At 36.0% G+C, this 18,798-nt stretch overlaps 1 protein-coding gene across 1 annotated transcript in view; it reads right to left on the reverse strand.

Moving 5' to 3' along the window:
- LOC112667249 (membrane-associated guanylate kinase, WW and PDZ domain-containing protein 2-like) overlaps nucleotides 1-17,801 on the reverse strand; it is an 80,261-nt gene extending 62,460 nt beyond the window's left edge. Inside the window, exon 1 of the mRNA XM_049107995.1 lies at nucleotides 17,594-17,801. Within this exon, the coding sequence (XP_048963952.1) occupies nucleotides 17,594-17,786 (193 nt within the window). The 5' untranslated portion in view covers nucleotides 17,787-17,801. The remainder of the gene's footprint in view (nucleotides 1-17,593) is intronic.
- Between the last annotated feature and the right edge of the window lie 997 nt (nucleotides 17,802-18,798).

Genomic DNA, 18,798 nt, shown 5'->3' on the forward strand with positions numbered 1-18,798 from the left:
ACCCCTTCTCTCTGTTTAAGAAGTCCATCGTTGTGTGAATATTGTGAGAATAAAGATCCTGTTTCCCATTCCAGTGATATGGAAAAAAGCCCATCACTCTGAGCCCGGGTAGCTAGAGTACAGACATGTGACCCAATCTCAATCAGACACCCTTGCTGAAGACTTTGAATCTGGACAGATTAACCTAAAGAAGCAGAGAGAGTTGAAAATGTTTTCCAGCATCCAACAGCATAAGTCCAGTGGTTGGGCCCCACTTCCAGGGCTGACAGTGCCTGTATCTGTCAGAAGTCAGACACTTAACTGGGTTCTTCCTTTATAGTAAACAATCTTTGCATGAAAACACCATCATATATTCCATCTCATCAGTAGTCAAACATACCCCTGATGATAAGTAACGTTCAGCATTTTTTCACATAACTGTTAGCCATTTGCAGATTATCTTTGAAGAAATGTTTTAAGTCCATAGACCATTTTTTAATTGGGCTATTAGGCATTATCTATTTATTTATTCATTTGAGTTGTAGGAGTTCCTTATATATTTTGGAGATTAATCTTTTTTACCCATTTCCAGTAGTGATTTATTGATTACTATGCGGCAGACACTGTGGGTTCTAGTGCTATAACTATAAATAATAAACTCTCTTAAGATAGTTAAATAATAATTTAAATCTTTAATAGACTTATAGTCCAGTTGAAAAGACTTATAAGCAAATGATTACAATAGAATTTGATTAAGTTAATAAAATTGTGTTCTCTTTCTCCGGTTTCCTGTCTTCCAGAAAGACTTACTGCTCATTACATATTTTATTTTATTTATTTATTTATTTATTTATTTATTTATTTATTTATTTATTTATTTTTATTTATGATAGTCACAGAGAGAGAGAGAGGCACAGAGACACAGGCAGAGGGAGAAGCAGGCTCCATGCACCGGGAGCCCGATGTGGGATTCGATCCCGGGTCTCCAGGATCGCGCCCTGGGCCAAAGGCAGGCGCCAAACCGCTGCGCCACCCAGGGATCCCGTCATTACATATTTTAATGTTTTTTCCTTTATATCTTTTGACTCCCTTCTCCCATTCTAACCCCACTCCACCTCTCGCAAACACCAATCGGTACTCTATGAGCCTCTTTATTTTTGTTTTAGATTCCATATATCAGAGACACAAACATACGGCGTTTGTCCTTCTCTTACTTATCTCACTTAGTTTAGTGCCATTGAGGTTTACCCATACTGTTGCAAATGACAAGATTGAATTCTTTTTCTTATAGCTGAATACTATTCTATTGAATATATAGTTGGCCCTTGAACAACATGAATTTGACTGCACAGGCCCACTTATATGTGGATGTTTTTCAAGAAATATATTGGAACAATTTTTGGAGGTTGTAGTAATTTGAAAAAACTCTCAGATAAACTGTGTCACTAGAAATATCCAAAAAATTAAGAAATAATTAACTCTGTATAGTTACTGGAGAAACTGTGTATCAGTTTATCATCACAGGTGCTTTTTATAAAATGTAACAATGTTTCCAATACCCTATTATGAATATGATTGTGATACTGTATGCCATAAAAATTTTATGATTCATTCATTAGTGTATAGACTAGGCTACTGTGAAGGAATCTTATCAATTACACTAGGCTACCATAAAGCAATCATATTGCTGCCTCTTTGTTATCAATGTATGAAGCATTTTACCTGGAAATGAATAGGATTTTTTTCACATTATCGTTCTATTTTTTATATCTAGTGTTAGTAATACAAAATGTTTTGTTTTATATAAGACAATATCGATATAGGTACTGACAATTTGTCTTATAAACAGATGACATAAATTCATGGTATTGATAAATATAGTATAGTACTGTGAATGTTTTTCCTCTTCCTTATGACTTTTTTTCTTTTCAGATTTTATTTTATTTTTTAAATTTCATTTATTTATTCATGAGAGATACAGAGAGAAAGAGAGGCAGAGACACAGGCAGAGGGAGAAGCGGGCTCCATGCAGGGAGCCCAACTGTGGGACTTGATCCCGGGTCTCCAGGACCACAACCTGGGCTGAAGCTGGTGCTAAACCGCTGAGCCACCCATTTTATTAACCGCTGCCCTATTTTATTTTTAAAGAGAGATTATTAATTAATCTGAGAGAGAGAGCACAAGAAAGGGGAGGGGCAGAGGGAGAGGTACAAAGCAGACTCCTTTCTGAGGAGGGAGCCCAACACGGGGCTCCACCTCAGGACCTTGGGATCATGACCTGAGGATAAGATAGATGCTTAACTGACTGAATCACCCAGGTGCCTCTAATATTTATTTTTTGTAATCTCTACACCCAAAGTGGAACTCAAACCTATAACCCCTAGATCAAGAAACCAATACTCCACCAACTGAGCCAGCCAGGTGAATTCCTATCAAATTCTTAAGGAAATTTTTTGCAAAAATAGGAATTTCCAAAATTCACATGGAATCTCAGGGACCTCAAGAAGCCAAAATTATTTTGAAAAAGAAGAAAGTTGGAGGACTCCTACTTCCTGACTGCAAAGTTACAGTAACCAATATAATGGGGGTGGGATATGAAGACAGACATAGAGATCAATGGAATAGAACTGGCACCCCAGACACAAACCTTGACATATGTGGCCAGATGATTTTCAATAAGGTTGTCATGACCATTCAATGGAGAAAAAAAAATGTATTGAACAAATGGTGTTGGGAACAGTGGCTATCCATGCAAATGAATGAAGTTGGACCTGACCTTACACCATGTACAGAAATTAAAAGACCAAACATCCAAACATAAAAGTCCAAACTGTAAAAGGTTTAGAAGAAAATGCAAAAGAAAAACTCACTGAAAAGAGATTCCCCAGTGATTTCTTAGATATGACACCCAAAGCAAAGACGACAAAATAAAAAAATAGATGAATTGGATTGCATCAACATGGAAAACTTCTGAGCATCAAAAGACACAATCCAGAGAGTCATAACACTAGTTACGGAATGAATAGAATACAGGGATGAAATGTACAGCAAAGGAAATATACTCAATGGTATTTTAATGGGGTTGCATTGTGACAGATGGGAGCCGCATGGTGTAGAGTAGAGCATAACATATATGTTTGTTCAATCACTATGTTGTACACAGGAAACAAAAGTCACATTGTGTGTCAACTAAAGTTCACTAACAAAACAAAACAAAAAAGTGAGGGCAACACATGGATTAGATGGAAATATTTGCAAGTCATATCCGGTAAGAGGTTAATCTGCAGAATATATAAAGAGCTTCTGCAATTCAACAACAAATGACAATCACCCAGGGGACCCTTTTTTCTTCCCCATTTGCAAAACCCCCTTTTATGTGTGGGGCTTTCTGGGGCTGACAATTCCTCTCTTCATATTCCAGGCTGGACCCAAGGTGCCATGAGAAATCTGAGAGTTAAGGAGAGGAAGTGCCTGCAGACATGTAATCAGAGAGTTGATGGACAGATTTGGGATTTGCTTATGACAAGCACATGGGAAATAAGTTTTCTAGGCTCTTTTCTGAAAGGCGGACAGACCTTCGCCCTGGTGTTCAGTGTAGATGCTCCAGGGATGCTCTTATAAAAGACTGTGATAGTTTTGACTGTGGTCTTATTGAGGTGGGTGCCATTGTTCTAGATGGGGCAGGTATAGGATCCACTATCATTCTCAGTGATGTTGGGGATAAAGAGCTCCTGTATGGATGGCTGGGGTCTCCCACTGATGAGCCAAGAATACTGTGCAGGTGGCTTGGAGGCTGCGTGTCAGGAGAGACAGAGGTTTGCCCCTGGACAGTAATAGGAGTCCTTATGACTTTCTTAAGAGCCTTTTATTCTCTCCAGAACACTTGATTATAAAAATGAAGTTCATAGTACATTTAACATATGAAATATGTATTATCCAACTGTGTTATCAGTAAGGCTTGTGGTTAACAGTAGGCTATTAGTAGTTAAATATTTGAGGAGTCAAATGTTATATGTGAATTTCAACTGCATGGGGAGGTTAGCATCCCACACCCCCACATCATTCAAGGGTTAACTGTATATATTACAGTTTCATTACCTCAGAGGTAATGGGGGTTAATTTCCCTTCATCAGTCCACTTTGGTTGGGGTGGAGTCATAGCATAACCTTTTTTTTAAAGATTTATTTATTTATTTATTTATTTATTTATTTATTTATTTATGATAGACATAGAGAGAGAGAGAGAGAGAGAGGCAGAGACACAGGCAGAGGGAGAAGCAGGCTCCACGCAGGGAGCCCGATGCGGGACTCGATCCCAGGACTCCAGGATCGTGCCCTGGGCTGAAGGCAGGCGCGAAACCTCTGAGCCACCCAGGGATCCCCATAACTTTCTTTTCACAAACCTTTTCTCCCCCTTTCATACCCTCCTACTCTTCCATGCCAGCTTCTTGACACTTACTGGGTTTGGGATGCAGTTACTTTACTTTCCTGAGCTTCCTTCAGTGTCTTCATCTACATAATTGGAAACAATAATGATATGACATCTACTTTATAGGTTTTTGTGAAGATTAAATGATTATATATCTCTATCTCTATCTCTATATCTATATATATCTTTGAATAGAGCCTACTATATAGTAAAGGTTTCTTATTGCTACTTTCATTATCATTACTACTGTCATTAATTTCTATCGTATCCTACCATCTCTCTTGAAATTTCCAATTTAATATTCTTTAATTCCTGGTATGACTATGTTGATATACATAATAAAATACTTTTTTGTGTATGGTTAAAGGGATGTTAAGCACTTATTGTTATGCAAAGAGAAATTTAAGAAATTGTTTTTTAAATCATAGTAGGTATAATACTGGACTTGAGGGCATAATCACTTTTTGCCTTTTTTACCTCCCGTAGTCTCTCTTTGCTGGTTTACTTTGAGGTAGAGGTGATGTGGCCAGGCTTCTAGAGGCTGAGTCCTAGTGGTTACTCAGTAGAGCTGGCTATGTGGACACAATACCAGTACTACACATTGTAGGCTGCAAGAACTCTTAAAGGCCATCTAGCTCAATCACTTGACTTTCATGGTATACAATGGAGGCATGGAGGGTTGAATGTTAATGCTGTTTCAAACATGTACTCCAAAACACTGGCTCTGGGGAGATATTAATAGAGTTCCATGACAATTAGTTCCACAGTCTAGCAAATTTGAAAAATGCCAGAAATACAAATTTATACAAGTTTCTTCATTGCAAGACTTCTCAAAACTTTAAAATACAAATTTGTAATATAAATCTTTCAAGAAGAATATGGTAGGTAGTATTCTCTATTTTTCAAGACCTCACAATGTTCCTTCTTCTTTGAGGTTGGTGGTGGAATTTCAATCTCCTGTGTTCTTCTAAGTATCCATTAGTTAACACTGGTTTAGAATGATGGGATATTATGGTCAGAAGGATCTTGAAAGTCACAGAGGCACAACTAGGAGAGCAGAGACTTGGAGCCAACCATCCAGTTAACGAAAAATAGGGCAACATTGACCTTGCACCAATTGAAACTTTTCCAATGGAAAAATGTTATTCCAAGCACAAACTGTCAAAAAATGTTGGAAGCAACTTCAAATTTGCCACTTACTACCTGACAGACCTCCTACAAGTTACTAAACATCTTTGAGCTTCAGATTCCTCCTCTGTAAAAAGGATTAAAAGAATACTCTCAGCAAAGAAAATTATAGTGAAATTATAGAAAATCACTGTGAAAATTATAGTGTGTGCAAAGCATGGTGCCCAGTGTTCAGGGTTCTCCAGAAAAACAAAACTAATAGGATAGTCAGGTCTGAGAGTCAGGAGCGCCCAAGGGTAGTAGAACATCAATGTCCCAGCTCAGCAGGGCAGACAGCATGCTCAATCATCCTCAATCTTTTTGTTCTACTTAGGCTTTCAACAAACTGGATGATGCCCACACACTTTTGAGAGAGCCATCCGTTTGACTTTGTTCAAAAATTCAAATGCTCATCTCTTCCAGAAACACCTCGAACATCCCAGAGACAACATTTAACCAGATATTTGGGCAACCTGTGGCCCCATGTTGACACATAAAATTAACCATTACATCTAGTGTTGTATTTGATGTTTTGATGTTGTAGTTATTCCAGGCCAAATATTTATCCATGTGTATATCCCCTTTAGAACAGCACTGCCAAGAGAGCTCTTAGCCCATGTTTGGCATTCCAGCAACTATTTACCAATGCATTCTAATAATAGATTATTATTTCATTAGCCCTGGCTATTAGAAAACATTTCTTTATATCAAGCCACAGTCTTCATCTCTTTATCTATTATTTGTCTAGTTCCACTCCTTAAAGGTCACTCAGACCAAGTCTCATTTCTCTATCATATGTAACTCATCAGTCGTTTAAATACAGTGCTCATGTTCTCCTACAGCCTTCTTAGTAAAGGTCGAAAACCAAGTTATGGCAAATACAAGGCTAGCATTTGCACTTTTAATTCCTGAGTCTCAACTATATACTTGGACAAATAACTCTGCTTTCCTTGGATCCCTACCAATGCTTTGGTCATCTGGAACACTGACAATTCTTTGCTGGCTATCTTCTGCATTTTAACATAGTTTTAGAACTTTTTTTTTTTTTTTTTTTTTTTTGCTACAAATGAGGATAGATTGGGTTTTTAAAAAAATTTATTTAAATTCAATTTAGTTAACATATACTATATTATTAGTATCAGGAGTAGATTCCATGATTCATTGGTTGCATATAACACCCAGTGTGCATTACACCAAATGCCCTCTTAAAGCTCATCACCCAATTACCATATCCCCTCACCCACCTCCTCTCCAGAAACCCTCTGTTTGTTTCCTAGAGTTAAGAGTCTAGTCATTTGTATGTCTTCTTCAGTGAAGTCTGTTCATGTCTTCTGCCATTTCTTGACTGGATTTTTTTTTCATTTTTGGGGTGTTGGGTTTGGTAAGTTCTTTATAGACTTTGGATACTAGCCCTTTATCTAACATATTATTTGTGAATATCTTCTTCCATTCCATAGGCTGACTTTCAGTTTTGTTGATTACTTCCTTTACTGTTCAAAAGTTTTTTTATCCCGATGAAGTCCCAATAGTTCATTTTTGCTTTTGTTTCCCACAGACTCTATTTCAATGTTATTTGTCAGAAAATGTGATAGACATGATGGTATGGTTTGGTTGACACCAAAGAGATCAGAACTTTCTAGAATACACAAGTGCAGCTTAGGATGCAAACAACTCCATCAGACAATCAACCTGCTCTGAGGATTGGAGCAATGTAGCACTCTGAAAACTGCAGTATTGTAGCACCATTTAATTCCTTCAAGCATAGTACCAATTCTTGTACTTGAAAGTGGATTGCTAACACACACACACACACAAAAATTCAAATGACTGTTCTACAACTGGAAATCCCTGTGCCCCTTGGCAAGGCCTGTCAAAGTCCATTCTCTCTCTAACAACTCAGCTGTCCGCTCCCCCAGCATCTTCCCTTTCTTGCCCCCTTTCTAGCTTTTCAACATGCTGTCTCAAAATTTTCATGCTCATATTTAATGCATTTTGTTACCTTTGACAAAACCTTGATCAATATTTTGTTATTTTGAGGCAGCTGTGATCTACTTTCATTCACTCTTGGGAATGCATCTTTACTCTCCTATGTGATTTCTATTTTTACTCTTGTTTCTGAAAATAAGATGCCATGAGAATGCATTTTTTTTCATTAATAGGGGAATTAGGTTAAAATTTAAATGAACATGAAAAGCAAAAAACACTTTTCAAATAATTGGAAACCATGTTTGAAGAATATAAATAATTCTACTAAATAGTATTTCTGAATCTAATTGTATAATAGGATCCTACCAAAGAGTCTACCAAGGAACAAGTGTGGTCTCAAATTGTACATAATAGAATTAAATCAATGATCATTGTAAGGATACCCAGAATAGAAAATAATAAGCAATAAGAATACAAAAATGCGGTTAATCAAAATAAGAATGATTTATAGAGGATGGTTTGAAAATGAAGTAAAATTTCAAACTGGGGAAAAATGGGCAGCCCGGGTGGCTCAGCAGTTTAGCACTGCCTTCGGCCCAGGGTGTGATCCTGGAGACCCAGGATCGAGTTCCACCTTGGCTCCCTGCCTGGAGGCCTGCTTTTCCCTCTGCCTGTGTCTCTCATGAATAAATAAAATATTTTTAAAAATTAGAGAAAAAGAAAAAAGAAAAAAATGAAAATAATGTCATGTCTTTCTGTATTATTAATATTTTCATATACTCAGAGACACTTAACTTCCCTCCCCCAACAACCTCCTAATTACTACTAAGAAGGCCTGCCTAGATGAAAGGATAAGGATTTGAAGATTAAAAACAATAAAGAAGAAAATTCTATATATCTTCATCTTCATATATACAATTTAATTAATTAAATGACAAAAAATGAGGTAAAATGCTAATTAAAATTATTAGTTTCATTTGGGCAAATATTAAGTAGTAAGACCCATTTGACCAGAGGGCAGCTTTCAGTATTCACTGGGCTACTGAATTACATAGAAAAAATGGTGAATCAGGGTAAATTATATCAGTGTTTAGGCATATACCATGTCAAACAACACAACTTATTTTGAACAAAACACTCATATTTATGCTCATTTCTAGGGCAGTGTTGTTTCTTATAGAGGACAGAGAAATCATTTTAGTTAAATTTCTCCTGTTTTCAACAACAAGCCATTGTCTTGTGGGAATATTTGTGAATATCGTCTCCATTACTCACATTATTGTTACTTATAGCTTACTAGCTTTTAAAAAGAAGTAATAAGGGCATCTGGTAGCTTAGTCAGTTAACTATCTGCCTGAGCTCAGGTCATGACCCAAGGGTCCTCGGATTGAGCCCTGAATCAGGGTCCCTGCTCAGTGAGGAGTCTGCTTTCTCCTTCTGCTCTTCTCTCTGCTCATGCTCTCTCTTGCTCACTTCTCTCTCCTCAAATAAATACATAAAATCTTTTCAATAAAGTGCTGAAATGTAAGAAATAACACCAAGTGAAGTATAAAACGTAGCATATTCCCACCAGGGAAGATTTTTAGAATATAAAGTAGGAATATAAGATACCAATTTTTCAGGAAGAAAGCAAAGGATATACAAAGCAAGAATAAAGAAAGTGAATAATTAGTGAGCTTTTGGTAGAAACCAAATACTTGAATGATAAGTACAAAAAAATCTAAGTTTTATATATATATGTCATTGCCTTGGTTGTTTTCATGAGAAGTTGACAGTGTTATATATACTTACCTGCGAAGCAAAACATTAATCAGAAGTTAAAAACTGTCGTAACACTGGAAACTTTCTTGCTCCAAGGTATTATCACATTTTTCTTTACATTCCTAGTCTTTCCCTTGCAACTAACCGTCATTTTAGTATTCTTCTTGTTTGCTGTTTTCATTTCTTTAGCTCTTGTCATATTTTCATTATCTCACAGTTCAAATTTTTTTCATTATATTATTTTTAAAGTTTATAATATATATATAAATCATAATATATATATATACACACACATATATATATCACATCTTTATCCATTCATCAGTTGATGGCACTTGGGTTGTTTCCATAATTTGGCTATTGTAGCTAATAGCTACTATAAACATCGAGGTGCCTATATAAGTCATAAGAAAGAATGAAATCTTGCCATTTTCAATAACATGAATGGAGCTAGAGTATTATGCTAAAGGAAATAGGTCAGAGAAAGACAAATACCATTTTATTTCACTCATATGTGGAATTTAAGAAACAAAACAAATGAACAAAGAGGGGGAAGAGAGAGAAAACCAAGAAATAGACACTTAACTGTAGAGAAAAAACTGATAGTTTACTAGAGGGGAGGTGGGTAGAGGGGGATGGGTTAAATAGGTTAAAGACTGCACTTGCTGTGATGAGCACTAGTAGATGGTATGGAAGTGGTGAATCAGGGATCCCTGGGTGGCGCAGCGGTTTAATGCCTGCCTTTGGCCCAGGGCGTGATCCTGGAGACCCGGGATCGAATCCCACATCGGGCTCCCGGTACATGGAGCCTGCTTCTCCCTCTGCCTATGTCTCTGCCTCTCTCTCTCTCTCTCTCTCTCTCTCTCTCTGTGACTATCATAAATTAAAAAAAAAAAAAAAAAAGGAAGTGGTGAATCACTATATTGTACACCTGAAACTAATAGTACACTGTAAGCTAACTGGAATTTAAATAAAAACTTTAAAAAGTAAATATATAAATAAAGAAAAAAATCTGAACTGTAAGATAATGAAAATATGACAGGAGCTAAAGAAATGAAAACAACAAACAAGAAGAGTACTAAAATGAAGGTTAGTGCAAGGGAAAGACTATGAATATAAAGGAAAAATGTGGTAATACAATGGAGCAAGATAGTTTCCCAGTGTACAAGAGCTTTATTTTTATTTTTTAAAAGATTTCATTTATTTATTCATGAGAGACAGAGAGAGAGCAGAGACACAGGCAGAGGGAGAAGCAGGCTCCATGCAGGGAGCCTGACATGGGACTCGATCCTGGGACTCCAGGATAACGCCCTGGGCTGAAGGTGGCGCTAAACCTCTGAGCCATCCGGGCTGCCCTGTACAACTGCTTTAACTTCTGATTAATATGTTTAGCTTCTCAGATAAGTATATATAACACTCTGTCAACTATTCATGAAAACAAACCAAGGCAATGACATAGTATTTCCTTCCCAACTGGGGGCTTTGAGAAAGTAGCCTGTACCTATCACTCCTTCAGACGCTTGGGGGCCAGGTGATCATCTCAAAAAGTGAGAAAAAGTCAACATACTATTATGCTAAGATTTTTTTTAAATGAATGAATTTGTACATTTGCATTTTATTAATACATTAATTTTAAAATTTTGGTAATGCACCAATAGTTTTATAGATATATTTTAAGTCTAGCATATTCATTAGTTGCCTTGCAAATATACAATGTACAGGATTTCTGGCTTAAAAAAATGACAAACATTACCAAAGCCAAAGAATATGTAGTTTCTGATTTCATTATAACTGGAAACTATCTAGTCATTTTTCTTAAGTATATTCATATACACTTAGAATGTTTTGGGCATATAAGAACATCATGTGTTTGCATTTATAGACTGTTTATAAATTAATTATTGAGACAATTTAATCTGAGTTTTAATCTGAATACATATTATAATTTGTTTCTAGACAGAGAATAACTAAAATATTTCATCTCATTGGCATTTTCAGGGACTGTGGTATTCTGTTTAGGTGAATATTCTAGCCTTTTCCTTCAGAAGTTCAAAATTTAAAATTTTAATCACCTTTGAAAGAAATCTTTCTCAAATATTACTTTTCTGCATATGACTTAACCTTTTCTGGATAGCTCGGGTCATTATTAGGAAAATCAATAGCTGTTGCTGGGTGCAATACTCTGCTGTCCTCTGGAAGACTGAAGAGTGCCTCCCCTATAACAAATGACCCTAGAAGACTCTGTTTTTTAATTTCTTCTGTACATTTTTGGTACTTTTCCCCTGTCTTCAATCACTGTCAGGCTGTCAGTGTGTTGGCCTCCAGGAGACTCCGTCCCCACTTCTCTCTTATGTAAATCATTCCATGGTCCCTCTTCTACTTTGCTGCTACATTTTACTGTAAATGAGGCTTATTAAATTGAGGGGGGACAGGGGAATATAGAGGAGAATAAAGTCACCAAACTTGCAAATACTATTTGAAAATGAGGGGTCCAAGGGACACCTGGGTGGCTGAGTTGGTTAAGCATCTGCCTCAGGTCATGATCTCAGGATCCTGGGATTGAGCCCTGTATCTGGCTCCCTGTTCAGCGGGAAGGCTGGCTGTTCTTTCTCTCTCACTCTTCCTCCTGCCCCAACTCTTGCTCATCCTTATGTTCTCGCTCTCTTTCTCAAATAAATAAAATCTGAACAAAAAGAAAGAAAATGAATGTTCCTGGATATCCTTGAAGGTAGAAATGATAGGACCACCCTGTAGCAACAAGTTACACTCCAAGTCACACTCACACTTGTTTCATCTCCAGGGAAACCAGATAGCTGCATCAGTAGAAATTTCTCTGGAAGTTTAATGGAGAATTCAGAGAATGGGGGTAGAAATTGGAAGCATTTAATCCTCTTGGAAATAATCCTGAGGGACCTGATTTGGGGAGATCTTTCCTTTGTTTCCTAAGGGAACACGTTCCCTTGAGAAACAGCACCCTTCAATATCAGGTCACAGTGCCAAAGGTCAGGTTTCTCTAGTCTAATGCGTGCTTGCTGCTGTAACATTCTTAAGTATGGAATGAAAGTAGGGGGTGAGGAGAAAGAAAACTCTTTGGGAAATTTTAAATCAAGTCATTTCCTTTTATTTCCCCATTATCATAAGGTTCGTTTCAGTTTGAGCTTCCTATACATTGTTTAAAACTTTTTATTAACTCCCAATGTTGTGTTCAGTATTTGGGTTATCATCAGAATTCCCATTGTGAATTTTTCAGATTTATCATTTTGTCTGTTAACTATTTAGTGAAAGAAATTAAATTTTCACATATCATAAGGAAATTTAAAGTCATCCTTATATAAAATGAAAGAGAAAGTTGAGGTGAGAGTAGAAATCCTATTAGTGGCATATAATTAATAATGGAATAAATTTTTATTTCCATTTCCTTTCCTTTAATTCTCTAAGAATAAAAGAATAAAGAAACTCATGCTCCTTTATAGTTTATTAAAAATAAATAAAATGTTAGCGAAATGCTACACATTCCAAACACCACATGTCCACGTTTATTAAAATGCCTTTACATTTCTTTACATTTCTTTATTGAGAGAACACACGTACTAGTTCCTTTGTTTTAAAATAACTTTCTGAAGTTGCATATTTTCTAATATATCCTAGGACCTTTCTATCTTTCCTTTTTCCTTTCTATTTTTTCCTTTCTATTTTTCTTTTCCAAACCAATGAGGTTTGGCCTCATTACTTCTATTCTCCAACTCTTCACTGAATTCTGTACTAGAGGTACAGAAATCAAGAAAGTCCTTGTAATATTTTTGGAAAAAAATAAACAGAACATGAATAAGAGGGATTATACGAGAACACAATTGCCATGAGTCCAAGAAGTATCTAGGTAAGTACAACCAATAGAACTTGGGTGGAGAGGGGTTTAATGGGAGACACAGTTTTGTTGACTAAGTCTACTAGGTTTTGATTTTGAGTAACTTGACACACCATGAATTACTGTATTGAAAAAAACCAGACTATGAAGAATGGCCATAACAAGGTAAGAACTATATTCTGGAGACAGTGTTATAGTTTGTAGGGTACTAAGAGAAAACAGATATAGGAACTCAGAACATGGACTCACAAGGTTAATCATGAGATTTAAGACAAGAAAGAAATTATTATAATTATGAGACAAGGTTAATCTAGTACAAGATTCTGAGGTCAAATTGGTGCTGCAGCTCCATACTACTGACTTAGAACATTTTGAATTACGAAGTGGATGTGTCCTAGGGTCTCAAGCTAGGCTGAATTTCTATGTGGAGATTAAATGGTTTATATTGTTGAGTTTGAGGAAAGAATCTAGGCAAACATCCATTCATTCATTCGACTCATATTCACTCAGTGCTTTCTAGGTGCCAGAGACCACTATAATTTTAAGAATTAGCAACAATCCAAATAAATTAATCTGACCTCTTGAAGCTTACATTCAAGTGGTTAGATATGGATATGGATATGGATAACCAAATAGACAAGTAGACACAAACTATAATTTCAGTTATACAGTAACTATGATGAAGAAAGACAAATCAGAGGAAGGGGTTGGAGAATGCTGGCATGCGCAAATTTTGATAATATTGTCAGGTAAGAGTTTCCTGAAGACTTTTAAATGAATGTCTTAAAGTAAGAATGTGGAATATGTGGCTATTTGGAAGACAAGTAATCCTGGAAAATAAAATGATGAATTCAAGATCCCAGATGGACAGGAACAAGTTTGTCCTATTCAAAGAACAGAAAGGGAGTATCAGCATAGCTAATATAAAGAAACTGAGAGGGAGGCCAGCATAGCTAATATAAAGAAACTGAAGACAATATAAGATAAACTCTCCATTTTATTATAATTAATAATACCAATTTGTTTTCACAGGTCCTTTAAAACTCACATTTATAGGGTCTTTAGAATCAGCTTTCATGGAAACAGTCCCATGCAGACAAGATATTTTACCTAATTTTATCTGGCTGTTACAAACGAATACAACCTGTAGCAGATCAAAGAGAGCTGATTATTACATAAGGAAGGACAGATTGTTTCACCATATTAGATTGTAATCTAGTGTTATGAATGATTTTCTGTAATGGCCAGAATTTCTAAGGCCTCAACAAGGAAGAGCTTTCATAAGGTGTGAATCCTCTACAACATGATTGCTTTCTTTAAACAAAGGGCAGCAAGGTATTTTTTAGAACTGTTACTTCATAATTTTTAGTCAATGCACTGAGCATATCTATATACTCTGCAGTATGATCAATGGAGGCCTCAAAATTTCAGATACTGTTTTTGTGCATGAATTAAATTTGGGGCTTATAAAAACAATTCATAGAATGATTTACATCTATTATAACTTTGCTGGAGATTGATAACAATGTTTTGAAATAAAATAGTTACTTAAGTAACTATTTTAAGTAAAATAAAAATGAGAGGACTATGGTGATTTCTATTTCTCCCGAGAGAAAGAACGGGTCAGACTCTTCTTCAGAGCAGGAGTATAGAAGATACAAGGAAAGAATGTCTCAGAAAGTCTTACTTTTTAGATTTGAAATTCAGATACAAAACTGACTTTTGTAGAGAAGGATGTTAGGTTATGATTTTCAAGTCATTGGTCTATGAAATAAAGTGTAGTCTCTGAAAAAAACTTTTGCACGAAGGGGGACATTCAGACACCACTGGATATAACTGAGGCAAGTAAAACATGTCCTTTCAAAAGATCTGTATGTCTAATCTAACACTAATGGCAAGAGCCATTGATTATCACTATGTTGATGATAACATTTCAGAGAAACATATGTTCTAATTTAGGAGACCATGGTGGTCAATTTGATCAAAACTCTTGTGTGCCTCCTACAAAATGAGTCAATTTAAAGTAAGACAACTCAGAGGGTTTGAAAATATGCATCCAATCAAGAAAGGCAAATAGGTTCTGCTTCTTGAAGCAGTGGAAAGAAATACAAATAAAACTTTTAAAGTCATGCATTCTTTTTCTTCCCACTAAATGAGGGGCATTATATTTTTTCAGGCAAAGTATCAATTTGTTTCAGATAAAAACTTATAGGGGATATACACAGGAGTTAGAAAATCATTGTAATTAAAGATATGAGCTTGAAGGAAATTAATTAAACCTTGACTACCACAGTTTTGCAAACCTAGTCTTTACTTATTATTATTATCATTTTGGGTTGTGAGAAGGCTGAAAAAGTAAGTCCAATGCCCGTGAATACTGGCTTTACTTGAATGACATACTCCAAAAAGGCTGTTCCTGTTCCTTTTAACTACAACTGCACAAAAATTTATAGAGCTAACAGTAAACTGGCTAATGTTGTACTTTAAGTAATAACAAGCAAGTCATTTCATGTTCCTTGACTTTAGTCTTTAAGTTATCATTTATATGGTAGTATTAAATTAGTTAATTAATTGCTTGGTTTGTTTCTTTTAGTCTTTTTTTGGAGAAAGAAATACTTAGAAATAGGCATTTATATTATATATTTTGGAAAAGGCTGGGATTACAAAAGGTCCCAAACCAAAAAGATATTTTGTCATGTTTTAACACACAATAATACATCTACTTTTAGTGCCTTACACAAGAGCAAAACAGCCTGCAAAAATCATACACTCTCTGTCAATAGCTCTGAGTACAGACTGAATCACTTACAGGAAAAAGAAAAAAAAAACTGGCATAATAAGATCCCAAAGGAGTGTAAAACTTCACTAATGTGTTTTCCTCTATTGGTCAAATAAACATTTAGTGAGCTTTATGTGTAAATGTTTAGTGTTCCTAAACTGAACACCCAGATACATGGCTTAGAATCTTCCACAGTAGGAATATTACCAAAAGAAAGAAAAAGGAACAAGTATTAAAATAAAAACATGTTGCTAACCTCCTATAAATGTGACAATAAGCAACTAATTGTCTTAGCCATAAAATGTGGCATATGTCTTAGCCTAAATTGCCACAGGAATGCAAAATAAAAGAAGAGATTTTAATAGTTTCGAGAACTCAAAAATATTAAGTTCTTTTTTTAAAAATTTTTATTTATTTATGATAGTCACAGAGAGAGAGAGAGGCACAGAGACACAGGCAGAGGGAGAAGCAGGCTCCATGCACCGGGAGCCCGACGTGGGATTCAATCCCGGGTCTCCAGGATCGCGCCCTGGGCCAAAGGCAGGCGCCAAACCGCTGCGCCACCCAGGGATCCCAAAATATTATGTTCTTAAATAACTATAGTCCATTGGGCATCCACAAGTAAATGAAAGAGGAAGAAGAGGGTCAAACTGCTAACAAAACCAACTTATTTGCTGATAGTAGACCTGAGCTATTTTATAGACTAAGCAGCAATGTGTATATTATAGGTTTGGTTTTTAATATAACTCACTATTAATTATAGTACAGTAAAACTAGATTCATCTTTAAAGTTAATAACATATATATATAAATATAGATCACACATATAATAACTGTGAAATAGGAATAAAAGTAATGTTCTCTACCTATTTTAGTCACATTATTTTAAAATTTCATTATGCATACACAGATACATAATTTCATTAGACATAAACTGCATGCATGTAGATAACACTTATATGTATAAATGTGATCATATCAACATCTTATTTATCAGCATTTTTCAATGCTACCATTTCTCTTTTGCAGCTAATTCTACTGAGGTTCAAGGACACTAACTGGGTTATTTAGTATTTATACAGTGGGTAAGTAATAAAAGCCAGATTTGGTGCTGAGACAGATTCTGGCTCATGTTACAGTGTTCTTTCCACTGAAACATACTTCCCACATTCAAGCTTCTAGTGTCATTTGCTGTTCCTATTTGTCTCGGGTACTCAAGGAGACTTGCTATTGTAGTAGACCTTTGAAGAGCATGCCCAGATCATATTTTCCTACTTCATCATTTTGCATGGGAAGCAAGTAAAGGCCAGTTAAGTGAAGAAACTGAAGAAAACCATAGAGAGATAGTGAGAGGACTGGAACTCAAGTCCTGTGCTCTTTGAGATGCTCCCCAGAGATGAGGATAAATTATTTGGAAGATCACAGCTTAGCCTCAGGACACCATCCTAAGCATGCTTCAGTGGATATTCAGTGGATCTATACATATCTCTTGGCATCTGAAGAGTAGAATTAATCCAGAAGTACATTTATTTATTTATTTATTTACTTGCAAATATGTTTCTGACAGGACCTAAGCTCTCAAAATAAAAACAGTAGCATATTGGTAACCTGGTGTCCTAATGCATATCAATCAAAGGAGAAAAACGTGATGCAACAAGGAATACATTTAGCAGTGCAGCTGTGCTTACCTTCATAAGTCCCACTTTCTAGGAGAGCACCACTTTTCTCCAATTCCATAAAATCTTCAACGGTGATGAAAATATAGTCCACTCCAGGGACCTCACCCTCCTTATGTGGCCTTGTGGTGCCTGAATAAGGACAATTTAAAAACAAAAGAAAGACTCTAAGTGATCTGTTGTTGAACTTTAGAAATACCACCATACTTCTGAATATTCAATAACACTTGTTTGTACATCCTGCGAGTTGGCAGTTTGCATTTGTCCTTCTGTTTGTTTGGAAACAGAAAATAGCAGGGGGTAAAGATTAAAGTAAATATACAGAGCATTTTTCTTCATCAAGCTTATAAAGAGTTCATTGCCATGGAATGTGGTTGCACAGATTTTTTTTTTTCCGGTGAAAAATACAGACCATTGTGCCTTTTTGGAAGGGGCGTTTTGAATATTGGGCCAGGAGTCTGCTAGCTCAGGAATTTACATATCTCACTTCTATGAATAAACTTTCATTGTTCTGTAGATTGCCTTGCTATGACATAAAATACAAAGGAAAATAGAAATGTTAGCAGCATGTCAATTTATCTTTATATTTCCATGGTTTGCTCCTTTGTGAGGGTACTTTTGGTTGTCATTTGCACCGAAAAATAACTTGTATTTGATTTAAAGAAACACAAAATCTTTATTATTACTTAAAATTAATTAAATAACTGAAATTGGTGATTATTATAATTTAGTATTATAACGCTAGTAATAGTCCTTCCTTCCTGCTTGCCTGCCTGCCTTCCTTCCTTCCTTTATAATCACCGTTAGTTCTGACTGAACTGGGAAGTGACCTGTTCCTAGGGGTTACTTCATGGGTCCGCCACTCCTGTTTCCTATAGAGTGAATGGAGCTTCTGTGGCCAAGGTGACAGAAAAATCAACCCGTGACTCAGTGCAACCATCCTGGAGAACTCAAGCTTTCAGACCTCCTGTCCAGTTCATGAGGCAGGAACCAAAGTAGAGACATGTTAAAGGCTATAGGTTTGTTTTCTGGTGCATTTCCTTCCCTGAATATGTCTTATGTTCTTTTCTTTTTCCAAGCCACCTAAATAAAATGTTTTGTATGATCAGCTTGGAATTTTCATAATGCACATATGCAAATAGTTTACAGAAATATACAGAGGTCAAATATTTAAGCAAGTATTAGTATACTGGCAGGCTTCTTCATATTTAAAATTT

Source organism: Canis lupus, unplaced genomic scaffold (assembly GCF_003254725.2).
Source record: "Canis lupus dingo isolate Sandy unplaced genomic scaffold, ASM325472v2 SANDYSCAFF127, whole genome shotgun sequence".
In the NCBI taxonomy this organism is placed as follows: Eukaryota; Metazoa; Chordata; class Mammalia; order Carnivora; family Canidae; genus Canis; species Canis lupus.